Source organism: Chionomys nivalis, chromosome 22 (genome assembly GCF_950005125.1).
Source record: "Chionomys nivalis chromosome 22, mChiNiv1.1, whole genome shotgun sequence".
In the NCBI taxonomy this organism is placed as follows: domain Eukaryota; kingdom Metazoa; phylum Chordata; class Mammalia; order Rodentia; family Cricetidae; genus Chionomys; species Chionomys nivalis.
The window spans coordinates 19,042,291-19,062,891 of NC_080107.1; the positions used below are offsets into that span (position 1 = coordinate 19,042,291).

A 20,601-nucleotide genomic window follows, 5' to 3' on the forward strand; every position below is an offset into this window, starting at 1 on the left:
GTTGATTGACTAAGGATTTATTTAAAACACCATCAAAAGCCTGACACATGAAAGTCTCTCAAAATGTGCACCAAGTATGAAAGCAATCATGTAGGAATGGAAGGTTTATCCCAGAAAACAAGATGATCTATTCTGTAGACGCGATCCAATGGCCCTTAGAGCAGCCCAGAGCTGACTGACGTAGCTATTACTGCTGTAATTGCCCCAACTATTGTAAATGCCCCACGTGCTGAGAGCAATGGACAGCAAGGCGCCCATCTTATGCTGTTCCCTAGTGGCCTTTTTAGACTGCCTCTTCAGTTCCAGCTCAAGACCCCAGTGAGTCTTGATTCAAGTTCTTCGGGTGTTGGGAGAGAGAGGTGGAAACAGACGGGGCGGACGGGAGACATAATGAAGGGGACAATTTGCGTACCTTAGTCCATTTGTATGGCCTGCCACGGATGGCGATTTATAAAGAAATGCATTCCTTTACGTTGTGGAGACACGGAGGACCTAAAGTCAAGTGATTTTGGTATTCTAGCTGTCCTGCACTCTTAATTGAAGCTCCATAACTTCATGGCGGAGTAACTTGGTGGAGTGACTTAATGTCCCCATGCATAATCCTCCTCCCTGTAAAATAACACAATAAACCGTAGAGCAGTGCTTAAGTAACTTCCATGTAAGTGTTATTTTCTGTTTCTTGATTAGAAGACGCTGCAAAATTAGTGGAAATTCCCTGGGGAGGATTAATGCAGATATTCAGCCTGAAGTGTCATTCAAAAATGAACAATCACCCTTTCTTGCCCTTTGCCAGCCAGACAGCACGGGACACCCAACTCCTCTCAGAATGACACACCTCTCACAGAAAGAGAACTGGTGGTCGATTTCTGCAGTGAACTGTGAATCTGCCAAACCCCATGCCTTCTTGGACCTCGATTTCCTCATTCGTCCCCACAAGGAAGCAGCAGTTAAACCCCAATATGCAATGTCCCTTTCAGCAAAGGGGGATCGCTGTCCTTGGCGTTCCCCACTCACAGACGTCCTGCCTGCCACTTCCTGGCTCGCTCAGTGTTTCTTCCACGCTCGGTCCGCTGCCCCGCGCCCGCCCGCTCTGCACGCCGAAGCCTTTTCACTGAGCCCGCCTGGCGCTAACTAATGTTTAACTCGGGCCGAAACTTGGCGGCGGGAGCAGGGCGACTGAGTGTAGAGCAGCGGCGCAGGACGTCCGTCTCCGCGCGGTAATTTCTGCCTGCGCTCAAACACCAGAGCTCAGTTCAGAGGAGCCGCCCGACCATGAAGGTGAGTGTACCCAGCTTTGCACCTCCCCTGCCCCTGGCTCGGGTTGTGGGTGCTGTTTCACCAAACTCTCCCCAAACTGACCCAGATTTCTTGGAGGCAACCAGGAGCTGCCATTAGGCAAAAGCCACGGGGCCAAGATAACAGGTGAAGGGACGTCCCGTCCTCCACACAGTCTTCTCGTCTTCTCCCTTAGATCTGTGGAGCGTCCTACTGAGACCCAGGCGCTGAGCCTTGGAGGTCGGGGACAATCACCCGTGGAACGCATGCGGCACCCTCACTTGGCTTCAGAAGGGTGGGTGGGAGGAGAGAAGCCAACAAGATCACAAGATCATGCTCGGGGCCAAAATTCAAGGGTTCCTGCCAGAGTGAACCCCAAACCCCATCGGTCTCCTCGTGCACCTGCAAACCCCTCTGCTTCTGAAGGGGCCTAGGTCCCAGTCCTCTTCCCAGGGGGGGTGGGGGGCGAAGGCTTTTCTCTAACTGTCCACAATCTGACCTGCTTGCAGACACCGTGGAAGGTTCTCCTGGGATTGCTGGGTGTAGCTGCGCTTGTCACCGTCATCACCGTACCAGTGGTGCTCCTGAACAAAGGTAGACAACTCGCAACATCTTTTTATAAATGAGAGAGTGACTGGAGCTGGGGTTAGGTGACATGTGGTCACGCAATGTGGGCTTAGCTTATAGGGGGCCTGGACCAGTGTACCCTGGCTATAGGACTGACAAGATTCCAAATGCCTTTGCTGCTTCTGGGGGCTCCAGTGTTTAGGTTGGAAGCCTTGAGGTTTCCTCGTTTTGTCGTGTAAAACAAACACACACTTCCTGAAACTGGAAGAGAGGCTTGGTTTCTCTTCATTAAATGTAATTGCAAAAATCTTAATCTCGAATTGATGACTTTAGAAGGCTGTGGAGAGAGAGAGAGAGAGAGAGAGAGAGAGAGAGAGAGAGAGAGAGAGAGAATCCAGACTTTTTTTCTACAGGTGCGATGAGAGTTGCCAATTGTAAGATTCGGTTGTAGAAAAGCAATTATTTGATCATTTTTTAGAAACTTTGCAGCACTAAATTGCCTCTGCGCATGACATAGCTGGAATCAGTCAGCTTCTAGTGGATCATTTCATTGAAAGACACCTGCATGCGTTTCCGCTTGCCAGAACCTTCTGCTTTAGCCTCAGTACAAAACAGATAATGGGATGCCACCTTTGGATGGGAGCTCTGAGAAGAGCTAATGCGGGCCTCCTCCGGCTCTTCTCTCACGGACCATCCTGCATTACTCAGGGCACATGGTGCACATTCTGAACCAACTACACTGGGTGTAAATGTAGTCAAGTGATCTTAGATTTCCAGGCAACAATTGAAAGTTAGTATGTAGAGCTATCAAAAACATTCCATTCTATGATGGAGCAAAGGTACCAAAGGTTAATCATTGAACCCACTGCTGATGATATTAAATTGAGATATCAGTGGTTACTTCTGTTTTAGTCAATGTAGTTCTGCTGTCTCAGAACTAAGATAGATCCAAAGTTCAAGGCCATCCTCAGCTACTGGAGAAGGCCAACCTGGAAGACCTGGGACCCTATCATTAAGTAAATAAAAAATATAAAATTTAAATAAAACATTCAAAAATCTATGTGAGGAAAAGATGAGCCATACCTAGAACCAAATAATCTCAAAGCCGACTTTTCTTCTGAAAACCAGAGACATCATAGTATCCCAGGAAATACTGTAACTACAGAACTTCCTCAGGGGAAGCCAGTCGGGTTGCAACCTATGGATAAGCCCATCCGAGATGGACAATGGATCCATCTTGAACTCGCCTTCCAAAGGGCTTGCTCCAATTACCAAACTGTAAGATGTCTATGCTAATGGATAAAGTATGCAGCCTGTGGAGGGCCTGTTTTGCCTTTTCAATGGACAGCATCCAGTCTCTTCTCTAAACAAAATATCAAAGATGTTCCTCTGCAGAGGGCTTCTTGAGAGACCTGCATGTCTCCTTTCACTGACTCTTAGGGTTTTAACTAGAGAGGCCTGAGCACACTGCCCTAAGGACCAGAAGGAGTTCTCTTAGGGAATCTGTAAAAGCTTGAAGAGTAAGAAAACATGCATGGCTTGTGTGTCAACACACAGCGATCATATTCTGTGCTCTAGGATTCCAAAGGTCTGAGGCCAGAGAAGAAGGTGTAGTGGGAGCCAGAAGCAAGAAGTGGACTTTAATCCCTAGGTGACATAAAGCTATGGGGAATTATATATACTTAGATGTATGCATTTTACTTTATCTATGAGTGTTTGCCTGCTCCAGGTATCAGCTGGAAGTCAGGTCGTGATTCCTGGAACTGAAGGTACAGATGCTTGTGAGCCATCCTGTAGGTGCTGGGAATTAAACCCTGATCCTCTCCAAGAGCAACAAGCTCTCCCCCTCCCCACCGCGGAGCCATCTCTCCAGCCCCCTTCCCCTTTAATATATGAAGGGTGGGAGGTTCTAGCACGCCTGGTTTCCTGGGCTTGATAGTGGAAGAAAAAGCTGGAAGGAAAAGCAAGGAACTGGGCCCCAAACAAGGCGCAGTTCACAATTTGGAAGCTCGAAGCTACTCAGACGTGAATGACTCTACTTTTGTGACTGGTTAACCTCGAGAAAGCGTGGGGGTGGGTAGCAGAGAATGCCTCCTGGGGACCTGGCAGAAACCTGGTTTCCTGGTAGCTTGTTTACACTTACGTTGCTTTCTCTCTACTTGCGAATTTTCCTGTGTGTTTAGATAGAAAATGAAAGTCATCTTGTTTCAACTCCTACCTTATCATAAGGGGCAGAGATGAGAGCCCAGGCACATAGCATTTCCACTAGGTCAGCAATACCTTTCCTGGGCTGTGCCACACTGTAAGGGATGAACCCAGCCTCATCGCAATGAGATGATGAGGTGTCTGCCCACCCCACCCCATGTCCAAGGTTTAACATCACACAACCTCAGGCAAGGAAGAAATAGGAGGGGAGAAGTGTAGAGTGAAAGAGAAAAAGAGGATTTGAAGTAGGGAGAAAGAAAAGAGGGGAGGGAGATTTCATTGAAAACAAAAGAGACCTAGACTGTGTACAAAGCAAAATATGAAAGGGCAAACCCAAATTCTTCCCCTGAGAGGCTAGTTTGAGATAAGGTCAAATGTTTCCATATGAAATGCTGATGTCAACAGAACTAGGTGCAGTAAACACAGGGAACACGGGTGGAGGGACTTCAGCATATCGTCTTTTTATTTGTAAAGATAAAATGCTTCCTGAAGTCAGAAGTTAGCTCTTCTCTAGGAAAAAACAAAAACAAAATTCTTCGCTGCTTGGTAAATGTGTATTGTATGTAAAGCTTTTCTTTAAACTTCCACTTGCTTTGTTAGAGACATGGCACATTGTGTTTCCCAAGAATCAGCAGCAAAACATATCAACATGTTACCTATCGAATAGCCAACAGCCAAGTGGAAATGAAGTGTTTTCATTCATAATTTGTGATTACTTCACTTTGTAGTGTGATGTTTGAGATATTCAGTTGCCAAATAGCTTTACTCCTCTGTTTAGTTCTGGAATGGAAACGTCCCTCTTTTTTTGTTCCTTTGTCTGCTCCACTGTATCTCTCCCTAATACCATCTTTTAATTCATGTGAAACCTGACTTCTCATCCACGCCCCCATACTAAAAGAAAACCCAACTATGAGGAGAAGGAGGAGCCAGAGAAAACAGATAACATCTATACAGTTTGCCTGAGAAAATCCAGGACCGATTCCCAGTTGAAAGAACAGAAATGAGTCTGAAAGAAAGTTTTGTGCGCGTCAGGGGACAAAATCTACGTACTCTGCTCTGTAAAAGCTCAGTTGACAGCCCTCAGCCCTCCTGAGTGATCCTGTCATCAGCGCTTGGTCTTTTTCTGGCCAACAACTCAGGCTTTCATTTCCCTAATTAACTTTGTCTTTGCCTTGAAAATTGTTTCCTCTCCTTTCAAAAGGGGTCAGAAACCCAGAGTGACAAGATTGTTTGCCTGGTTAATGGTCAAAGAATAACAACCTAAAGGGACTGACCAGAGCTGGTGTGGTGTGCTTTTTATGATAAGTCCTGAGGCCCCAGGGGGAGGTGGCTGTAAAGAACACAGAAGCAGTTTGCTTTGTGGTGGAGGTGTGTTCACTCTGTGCCTTGAATTGGGCTGAGGGTCTCCAAGTGTTTCTCATTTAATCAGTGAGAGAACTCTTGGGCAAAGTAGTACTATTGCCATTTACATTTGGAAAAAGAAATGTTACTTCTTCATGAAGCTTGAGGCAACAGGCCTTATCTTCTAGATTATGAGTGAGGAATTTGGGTGTGGATCACCTTGGGATCCTGGTTTAGGGTCTCTCCTGAGTCTCCTGAGTTTATCACCTGAAAGGTTAACCCGAAGATAGAGGATCCTATGCAAGGTTCCTCACCTTGTGCTTAACTGGAAACCTAAGTTTCCCTGATGAGATCCTCTGAAGTCAGCAAGGCAGTTGGATTCTCTTGAAGGAATCATACAAGAAGGCCTGGTGCCTGCCATGATTTATCCTCAGATGTGGCCATCACAACATCAGTTCTGGTGTTTGGTATTAGCAGTACAGAAGAACCCCGATACAAGGGCATGGGGAGAGCCTGATAAACAGCAGAAGGTGCATATCACAGGACCCTCTTGGAGGATGGATGACGAAGAAATTCAGAAGCTTTCTTAGTGTTCTGTAGAGTAGATAGCCACACACAGACTGTATGCCTACAGCTGATACGTGAAACTGTTAAACTCCACTGTCATTTTGTTAGCTTGGGATCAATTATAAAATCAGCTGGGTCTTATTAACATAGTTATTACAGTCCCTAATTTACATAGCTGTAACATAATGTCTCGACTGTTAATGTCTACACCCTAAATGTTCTGAGGAAAAGAGCCTATTCCAGAGGCCTCTATCCCTAGCTAACATTATATGCAGGCAACTACTTCAAGAATTAGCATTTCAGTTTTTCCACCCAATAACCTTAGGTGATGCTGGAGAGTCCTTGGGATTAAATTAGGGGTCTCATGAGTGCTGGGCACATGCTCTAACTGCTGAAAGACCCCAGGCCAGAATCTGTGCTTTTGAATGGTCCTATTGACAATAGGAGTGGGAGTGAACCAAGAGACACAGCTGCATGTTGCCACTTGCAATGCCAGGAGGAATTTCTTTCAGAGACCACTGAGGTGAAGCTGGGATCCTTGATTTCACAACAGAAACATTTCAGGATGTGCCAGTTTGAGAAAGAGTAGAAGTTCATAAAGAAGTGATTTTTAACATAGAAGGTTAATGGAAAGAACAGGATAAACCTGAGCTTGATATGAGCTTCTCAGGAGGGAGCTGGGCTTAAGTCTTTTTTTTTTACCATAGCCTTATGAAAGATCTTGGTGCTTTCTGAAGTTACATCTCAAAGGGTTGCTAAGGAACTCAATGAGATCAGAGGGTTGTTACAGGGTACACTGGACAGGATTACAGCTGATAAGATAAAAACCAGTACCCAAGGTTGCACAGGGAGTTAAAAAGTTTATAGGCTTGTTTGTAAAATACCCAGAACATTATAGATTCTCATCTAGGATAAGAGTTAAGATCATTTTGAAAGGCACGTATGCTTAAGACTTCAACATGGTTTGTGACTACTTAAGAATTCTTATTGGGAAAGATCTCTGTAGAAAAGGAATATCTCTATGTTAGACAACCTTTTCAGTGAGCTTTGTTAATTGTGTTCTTGACTCAGCTGGTGAAAGTTGAAGCAGACTCTCATGTGTGTGTGTGTTGTTGGGGGGGTGGTCTTTTCCTTCCCCTTAAGTGTCCCTGGTTTTCACTCTGGCTTCACTGAGTGGTATTACATTAAGTAGCATTAGTGGTTCATCCCAGTTTATCACCAACACTTGCCTTGTTTCTGATACAAGTTATGTTATTCCATCTAATCTTCACAGAATAGCTGATTTCAGTGAGAGGGATCCATATCTTTTAAGCCTTGAAGACACTAGGGTATGAAAAGCTTACTGGCTTGTAAGTAAGTAGTAGGTGTTGGGAATCCAAATCTTAGAGTCTCCCGTGAGCTGGCCAGTCCTCAGAAATAACTGATTTAAAGAAATGCTTTGACGGCCAATTTTTCAGAGTTAATGTTTAATCATTGCCTTATGGCTGAATGCTAATCCTTTCATAGTTGTAAATCAATATCTTGTAAATATTTCTAGCTGCACTCTTCTCTGCTCCCTTGCAACTTCAGCAAGGAGGTGGCCTCTCAATTTGAGAATAACTTCAAACCACAAACTTAGCACTTCTGAGCTGTTTTATTAGTTTCCAGGCATAGATAGGGCTTTCAGTTTTACGTTGGACTTCAAAAGTATAGCTTCCTATGAAGCTTCTCTAGCTTATAGACCCTTCTCTCTCCTTGAGTGTCCACACTGATGAATACATTTCTTCAGTATTTGGTTCACTATGTGAAAGAAATAGACCCATGAGTGTACACTGTATAATTTACCCATCTTAAATCTGCAAAAAAGTAATTTAAACCAGAGCCAAAACCTGTAGTGATCTTGTTCTTAGCTTCTGGGAGCTCAGGATATGTAAGCGAGGAACATGAAATCGGAAGATGACACAGTTCATGCCTTCCCCGACTTCACATTCCCCAATCTGAGTTATCCGGCCGCTATTCATACCCACCTTACTTAAGCTCTGCATCACGAGTCTAGAGTCTAAGGTGAGTCTTAGCTCTTCATACTCATTTATTCTTCTACTCCGGACAATATAATTAGTTCAAGCATGAGACTTAGCCTAAAGTCCTAGAGTATGGCAGCCCTTGTCAATCCAACAACCCTTTTGTAATGCGGACAGTTGTTGAGAGTGTAGGGACTCTGATCCCAAGAGATGTGCATAAGGACCACCTTCCTTGGGTCTTTATAGTCTACTGAAGGTGCACTATGGACAGTTGTAGGAACTAATTCAGATGGTAGCAACCAACTGTGACCAAAGCAAAATGGGATGGGGAGATGATGGCTGCAGAAGGGTGTTTCTTTATTAGTCTCTATTGGTTTCTCTATTAGATTCTGAGCCACTGGAGGGCTTAACGACAAGTATGACATATTAGTTACACTGGAAAGTGTGTCTCTGATTCCTGTGTGGACAGTGTTTGGAGGCAAGGGCTAGTTTGTACCCGTGGGAGGGGAGATGATGGTGTCCTGGAGATGGAATAAACTGGTTTGCTCTAGTGAGTTGTATTTTAGAGGTAAGACAGCACAGGAATGCGAGGAATGCAGGGAGGAGAGCCTAGGGTTCCTAAGAGCCAGTCTAGTCGCCCACCTGGAGAGTTTTGCTGAGCTAATCCGCAGAGAAGTGCCTCTGGCAAATTCTCCTCCCAAGGCCAAGTTGGGGCCTTCTCTACAACCTTCTCCTAGCCCAGTTTTGCAATTTTCCTGCTCAGCAAATATCCTTGGAGCATATTGTCAAGGGTGGCGCTGTGTCAGGAGGAATGTAAAGATGATAGCCCTGACCTCTGTCCTCAAATGGTTCACAATATTAAAAGAAACCTGAACGTGAACTGTAATAAGAGACGCGAGAGCTCTTCTAGTAAATGATCAAAGTGGCCTGGGAACCCTCAAACCCAAATGTCAAGCACTGTCCAGGAAAGCTCGCCTGGAAACCCGCCAAGTGCGAAAAAAGATTAATGATTACTGGGCCTGAATACAATTCTTCCGTCGTCCCAATCCCCAAGCTGACTCCAGCTACGCAGGTCACACCTATTTGTTCAGTTCCCCAAAATTTAAAGTCCCAGGATTCAGTAGGAAGATTATATTAAGTGGGGATATTTTTGTCTGTAAGAAACCAGAACCTAATCAGTTGTTTAAAAATGCAGACTCTCACCATTGTGTTCTTATCAGCGTTTTGCTTAACTGGAAGTCTAGAAATGAGGCAGTGTTTTAGCTCGTTAGTGTCGCGGCCAGACAACATTCTCCAGGTCTTTTTACCTTTCAAATCTGCCATCCTCACGTCATTTGGCAGTTTTCCTCCAGCGTGTCTTCTGCGGGATCTCTCGTCCTTGGTTCTGGTTGAGCACAGCTGTGCTATATATAACGTATATAGCTATATCACCTGCTCACCTCAGGGAAGGAGGGGATGCCGTTCTTCCTCTATGGCCCATTGCATCAGTGGGGAAACTTTTTATAGAAATCTCCTGACTTGAGGCAGAGTTGCATTAAATTTTATTGGCTAAAATGTTGTCCCTTCTCTGTTTAAATTAGCTCTCAGCAAGGAAAACAGTTCATCGTGATTTTACTAGACTAATAAGCACCAGCCTTTCTAGGGTTGAAGAGGAACTCCATTCTTTAGCGCAGGGAAAAGGGACCATGCAAATGAAGATTCTGGAAGACCGAAGAGAGATGGGCTGTGCACATTGCCATCCATCTTGCTACTGCCCTCTGTTCTTTGCATTAGGAAGATGTAAGTGTCCAGCAAAAAGACAAGCATCAGTCTAGCTCTGTTCTCCAGAGAACTGGATTTTGTAACCCTCTCCTCACTTTCTTCCCTAACTACCCGAGTTGATTGTAAGACTATATTTTGATGCTCCTTTTCTCCAAGGACATGTTGACTCCAGCATTTTCCTTATCTTGGCCTCCAAAGAAATTGGAAACAGGAAAAAACTGAATTCCACAATATTTATGATATAAATTTGAGGCAATAGAGGAAGTCAGAGACATTTAAAGAAAAATACCATCTAGTTTCTCGTAAGAGTACATAAGAACTATCGCATTTGGGGCTGGAGAGATGGCTCAGAGGTTAAGAGCATTGCTTGCTCTTCCAAAGGTCCTGAGTTCAATTCCCAGCAACCACATGGTGGCTCAAAACCATCTGTAATGGGGTCTGGTGCCCTCTTCTGGCCTGCAGGCATACACATGGACAGAATATTGTATACATAATAAATAAATATTTAAAAAAAATAGCCCATATTTAAAAAAAAAAAAGAACTATCGCATTTTATCCAATTGGCAGACATAAACCTTGACAAAAAACAGTCGATATAAAATGAGCATTAAATGTTTTATGTTTATTTTTTATTTTATTTTTCGTGTATGGATGTTTGGCCTGTATGCATATCTTTGTACTATAGGCATCCTGTACTCAAAGAAGAGGGCATGCCCTAAGACTGGAGTTACAGAGAGCTGGGAGCCACCAAGTGGGTACTGGGAATACAGCATGGGTCTTCTAGAAGAGCAGCCAGTCTCTGAATTGCAGAACCATCTCACCAGCTTCTAAATGAGCCAATGTTTAAAAGATGGTAAAAATTAGACCTAAAAAATTAAGTCAGGAAAAGTAAGACTAAAAATAATTAATGGCTATAAAAATAAATAAACAAAGGAAAAGCAAGTAAAATAACCTCAAATCCCTAGAAACTGTGACAGTTATACATGAACAAAAGAACCTAGCTGATGTCCCAAGTCTTTCAAATTTTAGTGTGTGTGTGTGTGTGTGTGTGTGTGTGTGTGTGTGTATGTTGGGGGAAGGATTAACAGGCACAGCAACAAGTCTGTCTTAAAAAAATAAAAGTAGTTTATCCACACCAAAGAGAATATACAGAAGCCAAGGCAGAGTAACTCCTTGCTCCTAAATCATAACACACTTATGGTCTATTGTGTCTGTGGGGAAACCATTTTTGGAAATTCCCTGGTTTGCCTGCTCTCTTAATGGAGGATTTTTTGTATGACCCACCCTTCAAGTCTCCACAGTGCTTCTCAGGTTAAGACCCTGCCTGCTATTTTAATAAGAACACCAAACCTGTTGAAGATAACTCAGTTCTTACCAATCCATCTATGCAATAATTCAGGATGCTGGACCAGTTCCTGTCTAAGACCATACCCTCTGTTTGTGCCGTGAATCCCATCCCCAAGACAAAGATTTAACTCTCTCTTTGTCTGGAGGATCATTATTTTGCTCATTTCTATTCAGTCACAAGTATGACGTAATCTCTCACATCTTCAAAAGAAAACACCCTTCCCTTTCTCTACCTCCTTACTTCAAAACCCCATGGTTCTTTGTTAACACCATCTGATTGGTCACAACATAGGAAGTTAGAGATTGTAGGTACAGGAAGGATTTCTGTCTGCTCTTGCTGACTTGGAAGATGAAGATTCATGTTTCTAGGAATGCGTGCATTCTCTAAGAGGAAAGAAGAGCCCTGGCTCTGAGTCAGTAAATAAACAAAAATTCCGGCCTCACAATCCCAATGAAATAAATCTGATGACAGTGTGGTGAGCTCGAGGTCAGATTTCTCCTCAGAGCCTCCAAATTCCAGCCCAGGCCAGTCAACCCTTGATTTCACACTCCCTAAACTCAGAGGAGAAGAGCCAGCTGTGGTTGGCTGTACTCAGTGACCTATAGAACTCGGGGCTGGTATGCTGGGGCCTTGGAGCTGGGATCGGTGATTAATCCACCGAGGTTGTGGTAATTTGTTAACCAGCAATAGAAAACACAGGCAGTGTTCATATTTAAAGATAGGCAAACCATCTCCTTCTCGCCTCAGAACCATTCAGTGGCATCCTATCTCCTTAACGTGAAAACGGCTATTGCAGTGGTCAGCTGGCCATCAAGTCTGAGACCCACTTGTCTGAGCTCCCTCCTGTCTCTGTGTAGCTCGTGCCTCTTGCTCACCTTTCTCCGGAGACTATTAACCAGAGTTAGTATGATGCTACCTTGCTCACTTTCAGGTCTTGTCTCAAATGTTTCTTGTCCATCGGCCTTTCAGATTCTCCTGGTAAAAACAGAAACATCACAAAGCGAACACTCCTCTTCTTTCCCTGGTTTGTTTTCTCCACGGCACTTAGTACCAACTCGCTGGCGCCATTGCCAACTTCTTTGCTCTCATGTCTCCCCTTTTAGAATGCAAGCGTCCAGAAAGTCAGTCTTTTGTGTTTTCTTTAGTTATATCTCTAGTATCCAGAACATTGCATAGCACTGTAGGTGTTGAGTAAGCATCCAATGGATTAAAAGAGAGTCAGCACAAAAGGAATATCTTTTGTTTACTCATGTGTGTGAGTGCTCATGCCTCAGCCTATGTATGGCAGTCAGAGGACAGCACGGGGTGCCCCGTTCATTTCTTACATAACAGGTTCATCAATACAGTCTCGAGTCATCCTGTGCTAGATCATGTCAAACTGCTCTCTGTACAGTGCTAGCTGGGCTTGACAAAGAAAGGTACGTTCACTCCATTGGTGCAATTAGAATCTGATGAAAGAAGAGACTTTAGGATGTGTATTCAAAGAATAACACAGAATGTCTTGGTCAATTGGTCAAATGTCTGGTGTGGAAAATAAGCAGAAGAAGACAGGGAAGAAGAGGCACGTTTGGGCTGAACGGTGATGGAGTGAGGCAGGTGAGACGGCGGGATGAGATTACTGTGACTAGGGAAGATGTGCTTCTGACTAGCACCAGAGATCAGGAAGAGGCTCAAAGAGGTAGCAAGATCTGGCAAGCGTTTCCTTATGAGGGATCCTCCTCATGCACACTTAACTGGGAGGAAGTAAATAGTAAAGAGAAACTGAAAGGCTCGAAAGGGAAAAGATGAGACAATGACCATGGTTTTTGCAAGTCAGGAAACCAAAATAGTGAGGCCTAGGATGGCCATGGGGTTGTCAGAAGGAAGACTCCCCAATACTCTGACTCCCAGGGAAGGATGAAGCAAACAGGAGAGCCCAATGCACAGTGATGAACCTGGTAGAAAATTAGTCCCAGTGTGACTTTGATGAAGAAGAAGTTGTGGATTTTTCATTAGGTCATATTATACCCTTCAAAAATCTATTATCACAGGGCATGCATTATTCAGCATTCTGTAATTTTAAAATCTAGGAATCTTTAAAAAAATAGAAGAAATCTGTATTAAGCCTTATCTAACTAGTTTTAGAGAATTTAGAGAAAAAAGATGAAAATCATGTAGAGGAGGGAATGCCGGTGGAACAGATCGTCCCAGGAGCTGCTATCCTTACCACATCCCTTTGTGAAGAGGGAACAGCCACCCTTTGTGCCACCTCCAGGGAGAGGTCAACTTTTAACTGTCTGTCTATTTCAGTCAGCTGCAAGCACTGAATTCACACCTCCATAAGGTCTAATTCACCCCCACCAGTTCACAACATCTGCTCTCACAGTGCTTAGCACGTGCACTTACTTGCCCAGATGTTTAGACTGGTTTAAAAGAAAGTCACAACCGCACCCCTTGGAGCCCATTCAGTTGTGGCTTGGGTGTTTATTATTCATGGCACTTTGGTCACAACTATCTGTGTCTTGGTCTATTTATCTTTAACACTGGGTAAGACTAAGATGAATAGAATAAGTGACTTAATAAAATACACAATGCCTTGAACTATCTGGCACACCAAAAGAAGGCTAGAAGAGCCATAAATGTGATTCTGGATACATTTCCCAAGTGTTTTATTTCTTAACCGTCCCAGAGCTTGAAGCATAATAATATTTACCATGTGCCCCATGGTGCTAAAATTTTGCCTGGTAAACACTGGAAAAGGAACCATCTCTTATGGGACATTTTCCAATGATTGTTTTTCCTTGGATCTTGGATTAGAAACATCTGTCCCAAAGAGGAGCTTTGTTGATTATGATTATAAATATTTCTGGGTGGAAAGTTCTTCAGTGAGTCAGTATTAGAGTTTTCCAGCTTCCCTAGATGATGGGTATTCTTTCAGATACCAGCTGATCATCTCCAGTTTGCATGATGACACCCTTCGTCAATATCTCTCCACACTTATTTTCAGTTATTTGTCATCAGAGAAACTACCTCCCCCCCCCCAGGTTGAAGCAATTTGATATGATCTGTGAGTCATTTATCCTGATACTTAAGTTTTTTCCTTCACCCGTTTCTTATCGCTTCAGATTACACTGTCCCACACTGTCCAGCAGCTTAGCAAGGCATAGATACACCTGTTGTATTAGTTTAGGCCTTTGTTGTTATGTTGTGTTTATTCCTAGGAGAGTTCTATCAAGGGCTGATAGAGTAGCTATAATTAGAATAAAGGTTAGTTTTACTTCCAACAGTAATAAGCAAGCCTGTGGCCCTCTGTAGCATTGGCTTTCTGTGTGAATCCTCCTGGACCTTCCCTTGCAGCGGTCAGCATAGCTTCTTGTTCCACACCAGTGGCAGCGTTGCTTTATCATGACCCAAATACGGGGCCCATTTGCTCCCTGTTGCCCTTTAAAAGACCATATTCTTATTGCTTCTAGGTCCTCTACATCAATCTCAGTATCTGTTCATCTAATCTTGAGAAGTGTATGATTTGCACTTATTTAAACCTCCACATCAGTCATCTGCTTTTGCAAATAAAGTTTTATGCAAACACAGCACCATTCATTCATTTACAGGTTGGCTGTAATGACTTCCGAGTTACAAAGGCCGACTTGAATAGCTACAACAAAGGTCAGACAACTTATTGACCACAGAACCCAAATTATTGCCCACTTAGTCATTCAAGAAAAACTGCAACTCCAGATAAAGATGTTGCAGACTTTATTTCTAGGTAAGGCAAAAGAGTATCTACTAAGGTTTCATGCTAACCTAGAAGTCACAGGAGATGTAGCATAAAAATTGGTCACACAGATGCACAAAAAGTAGAAAGTCTAAGGAAACGCTGAGTGCAGGGAGGAACTGTGTCAAAGGCTGGAGAATACACACATTCTGAGCTCAAAACTCAGAGGGATGCAATGAACCTAACTCTTTCCAGGATCTTGATGTCTTTTTTTATGCTTAAAGTTTCATGTTTTAGTAAAAGAATTGGGAAGTGGGGAGGCACACACAGATTGCAAATTGGCAAGGAAACTTTAGGCTTCCTAGAGACAGACAGCATGGCACCTAAATGGGAGAATACTCAAGAGCCCTGGTTATTTCTTGGAACATCTTTTTTCTGGAGTTTAAGAGAAGGAGCTAACTATGAGGGAGGGGGGGAGTATGTTTTCATATTTTGATGGACAGATTTGGGTTGCATAACCCTTTGTCTACCAAGCACATTCCTTCCTGTGATGTTTCTGAATTTAATCTTGTGCACAGCCAATTATGCAAAGATGTAAGGTGCTAATAGGGCATTTTCTCTAAAAGTTCATTCAGAGGCTATACTGTCTTGTTTTACATGCCCAGACCAGTCTGAATTGGATCAACCTTCTCATCCCCATACCTAGATATACCTAAAGATATATTAGCACAGGTTCTCTCCCTGAAAGGGGAATCACTGATGACTATTTTGGACATAAAAACATATTCCCTGTTTGGAGCAGGTTGTGCAGGCAGCTCAATGTAGGTGGGGGTCTGAGGTTGCTATGTGCGCTGTTTAAAGCAGAGTGTGTGTATATCCCAAGCTGAGCAGAGTCTCAGGTTTCTAAGTTCTTCTTTCTTGTCACATGCCTTCATTATGAACATAGTGAAATTTAATAGACTGTTATTTTTTTGAAGTTGAATTGTTAGTCTCAGCATCACTGCTAGGTATTCCAGAGAACATTTTTCAGTTCGTCCATCCTTTTTTCCTTTCTTCCTTCCTCTCTCTCCTCTCTCTCTCTCTCTCTCTTTCTTTTTGCATCCTGACTATAAAATGCTTGGAAAAACTTAATAATACACAGTGGTATAGCTGTAGAGCTTCCTAAAACTAGGTCTTGAATAAAGCATATTAGATATGTTACCTCATCTCAACAATGAAAACGCCCCTAAGCCTTAAAATAGTATGCCAAATTTGTGTATTGAAAACTTGAGTCTTTGCATGTCTGTCTTAGCCATTTTTTGTCCTTATAACAAAATACCAAAGATTGGGTAATTAGTAGAAACCAAAATTGTCTTACAATTATAGAGGATAAGAAGCCTAGGACCATGGCACCACAGAGAATTCCGTATCTGACAAGGGTCTTTGTGATACCTCCCCAGTAGCAGAAAGGCAGAAGGGCAGAAGGACAAGTTAATTCACTCCAGGTTTTTTCTTATAATGTTCTCCATGAGAGTAGAGTGTTCATGACTCAGTCACTTATCTACAGGCCCTGTCTCTTATTTTTTTTCATTTCCTTCCTTTGATTGAAAATAGGTATTTTATCATACACTATATCCTGATTACAGTTTCCTCTCCCTCTATTCCTCCCAGTTCCTCTTCCTTCCCTTCCCATTCAGATCCACTCCCTTTCTGTCTGTGGTGCTTTGAAAGAAAATGGCCCCCAAAGAGAGTGGCACTATTTGAAGGTGTGGCCTTGTTGGAGTAGGTGTGGTCTCATTGGAGGAAGTGTGTCACTGTGAGGGTGGACTTTGAGGTCTCTTATATGCTCAAGACAAGACCAGTGAGACAGTTTATTTCCTGTTGCCTGTATATCAACATACAGTAACTTCTTCTCCCACACCATGTCTGCCTGCATGCCACCATGCTCCCTACAATGTTAATGAACTAAACCTCTGATATTGTAAACTGCCACTTCAGTTAAATGTTTTCTTTGTAAGAGTTGCCATGATCTTGGTGTCTTTTCACAGCAATTGGAACCCTAAGATATCGCCTTTCATTAGAAAAGAATGATCAGGCTTTTTCTAATAGATAACAACCAGATACGACTAAATAAAATAGAATAAGACAAAACAAAAACCATCACATTGAAGCTAGGACAAGGCAGCCCAACAGAAGGAAAAGAGCCCCAAAAGCAGGCACAAGAACCAGAGACCCACTTGTGGACATACTCAGGAATCCTATACTAAAAGCTGTAATATACAGGCAGAGGATCTGGGGCAGACACACATAGGCCCTGGGCTTGCTGTGTCAGTCCCTGTGAGCTCATATGTGCCTTGTATAGTTCATTAAGAGGCCCCTGTTCTCCTGGTGTTCTTCATCCCCTCTCTTACACTCTTTCTGCCTCCTCTTCTGTTGGGTTCCCTGAGCTCTGAGGGTTGGAATTTGATGGAGACCTCCCATTTAGAGCTGTGTGTTCTAAGGATTCTCTCTCCATGTAATGTCTGCAAGTCCTGTCTCTTAACACCACAACAGAGAGTGAGTTTTGATGCATGACTTTTGAGGAACATTTAGACTGAAGCACTTAACACCCTTCTCACATCCGGTACCTGCTTAACTCTAGAAGCTAATTCTAGCATCCACTCAAAAGTACCCAGTGAAGAGCCTCATTTAAATCAGAAATCATAGAGCTCAAGAGAAGACTCATTCTGATGTAGGTTTTCTCCAGCTGTGAAACTGAAATCAAGCATGTTACATGCTTTAAACTACAATGGCAGGATAGAAATGTGATAGTTACTCCTATTTCAAAAGAAAGTAAAAGGCAAGAAAGGAATGGTAGGTCTTGGGTAAGCCCGAAACCCAACAGGGACAGGCTCATTAATTCTTTTGTGTATTGAGAAAAACATTTGGTTCAATGTTTACTTTTAGATGCACCTGGGCCGGTCTTCAGTTGTGCTAAGCACTACCCATATAGCATCTCTTGCGAGTTGAAATCTTGTGCCTGTGACTTCCCCAGGATGGGATTTCAAGCTAGTTCCCCCATACTAGCCCAGCTCTCGAATCTCATTGGCAGACTCAATCTCATTGTTCTTCTGAACTTTGTCCTACTGTGACTTTCTAGAGCAATGCTACCAAGATAGCTCTCTGTACAGGCCCTATGGTTTTCTGAAATTATCTGAGACCAGGTGGTGACTGTTATGCCTCCAAAGATCACGCATAATGTTGTCTGTAGAGGCGATATTGCATGTAATGCATATACGCCACCAAAGAGTGTGACCAATATCTTCCAAAGTGACCACTGAGACACACCTAGAGCCACCCACGGAGCAGCAGAAGAACACTGCACCAGAATTCAGGGAGTGTAGATTCAAGGCAACTCATGGTAGTAAATACTCTGTTCCTGTGGACATGCAAGGCTTCTCTTTTGGTATGGTCTCTTGCCTTGACACACCCACATCTATGATGAAAAGGGCAGGGCCAATAATCTCCAACATGTGTTTAAAATCATTCTTCCAGCCTTTTCCTGAATAATGCTGTCATTTGTGATCTCTGAACTTCATGTGTTGAAAATTTAACTCCACTGCAGAAGTGTTAGAGATGGGCCTTACAGCAGGCATTGGGCAGTAAGGGCTCTACCCTGGCAAGTGGATGATTGTTGTGTTTGAAGAAGTATGTTTATTATAAAAGGAAGTTGCATATACCCTTGCCCTCTCTTGCAGAATTTGTTGCCATGTGGTACCTTATGCCTTTCTATAATTCAGCAGCAAGGTGTTTACAAAATATGAACTGATAATCTTGGACGTCCCAGTCTCCAGAACCATTAGTCAAATAAACTTCTACTGTTCATGTCTTACCCACTCTGTGGCGTTCATCTTAAGCACCATAAAACAGCCTGGAGCACACAGTCCCGAGCCCCCTTCTTATACATTAAGCTCTGTTTCAAATAACTACTTTGCCCAAACCCTTGATATTCTTTCTGAATATGCCCTTTTCATCACTATGACCTAGTCATTGAACATTTCCCAAGTATTTAAGCTCTGATTCCTTCTACTGTCAGCTCTTTCTGTAGTTCATGTTTTTATTCTTGAATTTTGTTATAGACAGTTAAGAAAAATACCCTGAATACCTTGCTTAGAAATTTCTTTCACCAACTTATGGCCATAGCTCCTATATTCTACTTTTCAGAAAGCCATAATAAGTAGGCACAAAGTTCTTTGCTACTCGAAGAAAGGATGGTCTTTTCTCTAGTCCCCAAAAAGATGGTCCTCATTTCTAAGACTTTGCTAGAGTGGCCTGTGCTGTCCTTATTTCTTCCACCGTCCTCCCATCCTTCCTCCCTTCCTTTCTTCTGTTTTGCTTTTACATCCTCTTCTCCTCCTAGTGCCCCACTTTATCTCCCCTCTCATACTCCTCCTCTGTTTCTCTTCAGAAAAGGGCAGGCCTCCCATGTGTATCAGCCAGCTAATAGCATGCCAAGTCGCAGTGAGACTATGCACATCCTCTCCATTAAGGCTGGATGAGACAACCTGGTAAAAGGAAGGAGTTCCAAAAACACATAAGAGAGTCAGAGATAGGCCTGCTCCCGCTATTAGGAGTCCCACAAGAAGAGCATATATGCAGAGAGCCTAGGTAAGTCCCATGCAAGCTGTTGGTTCAGTTTCTGTGATTTCCTATGAGACCAGGTTAGTTGATTCTGTCTCCCATCCTTCTTAACATGACCACTTAGAATAATTTCAAAGAAGACTGAGGCTTTCTCTGAAGCTCTGTTCTTTGGAGCCACCACTAACATTGTTCTTAGTGCTACATTCACAGCAACAGCCGGAAGCACGTTTTGACATGCGGTTCAGATTCTATCCATCACCCAGTTCCAATGTTGCTTAGCAACTCTCCACTTCTCAGGTACCAATTTCTGTATTAGTCATTTTGTGCTGCTATGACAAAATATCTGAGGCTGGGTGATTACAAAGAATAGACATTTATTTCTCATAGTCCTAAAAATGGGAAAGTTGAGGTCAGGGTGATAGTCAGTTAGCATTGGGTAGGAGACATCTTTTAACAGCAGCATCAGCCCATGATAGAAAGGAGAGGGATTCACCCCTCCCACCACATGTATAAGGCTCAAATGCATTCCTGAGAGTAAAACCTTCAGGACTTAGTTGCCTCTTTCCAAGATTGTGCCTCTTAAAACTGGTACAAGGGTTAGACCTAAGTTATAGCAAGGGTGTAGTATTTCCCCTAAGCCCACGTGTGATAAGTAAGTCTGTGCTCAAAACTAGGTCCTTGACTTTCAAGGTCACCTGCTATGCCATTTTTTCTGGTGTTTGATGACTCAGTGGAGATGAGACTGGATAACCCAGTTTCAGGGTCTGAGAAGCCTGGCCATTAATTACTTCTTCCTTCTTACTGAATTTTCTTTTTTTGTCTGTCAAGGCTGATATTTTACAAGAGTGAATTCTGAAGTAACACCTGTTTTATTTCTTTGTACTCGTCACAGAAACAAACATCAGTGCGGAATGTTGACTGGTTGCCATATGGCACCCACAAACTATAACCAGATACCTCTTTTGCCTGTTTTTTTTTATTAACAATTTTATGCATTTGCAAGTCATAAGGAGCATATTTCTTTTTAGAAGTATTTCATTAGCTATTTAATTTCCAAAGAAGTTTATCTTTGCAAAGTAGAACTATTATTAGTCAGAGTTTAAGATATAAAAGATTAATGATGAAGGAGCAAAATTATTTAAAATGAAATATACTTTATACAAACTGTGACCATTGGTCAAAGTCAAGGCTGCTTTGCAAAACCATAGTCTCTTTTATCAGGACCTTATCATTCTGGAATTACT

The 20,601-nt window shown here is 43.0% G+C and overlaps 1 protein-coding gene across 1 annotated transcript in view; it reads left to right on the forward strand.

Annotated features, from left to right (window-relative positions):
* Window positions 1-1,046: 1,046 nt before the first annotated feature.
* Window positions 1,047-20,601, forward strand: part of Dpp4 (dipeptidyl peptidase 4) — a 78,595-nt gene continuing 59,040 nt past the window's right edge. The window contains exons 1-2 of the mRNA XM_057754952.1: window positions 1,047-1,278; window positions 1,785-1,869. Of these exons, the coding sequence (XP_057610935.1) occupies window positions 1,273-1,278; window positions 1,785-1,869 (91 nt within the window). The 5' untranslated portion in view covers window positions 1,047-1,272. The remainder of the gene's footprint in view (window positions 1,279-1,784; window positions 1,870-20,601) is intronic.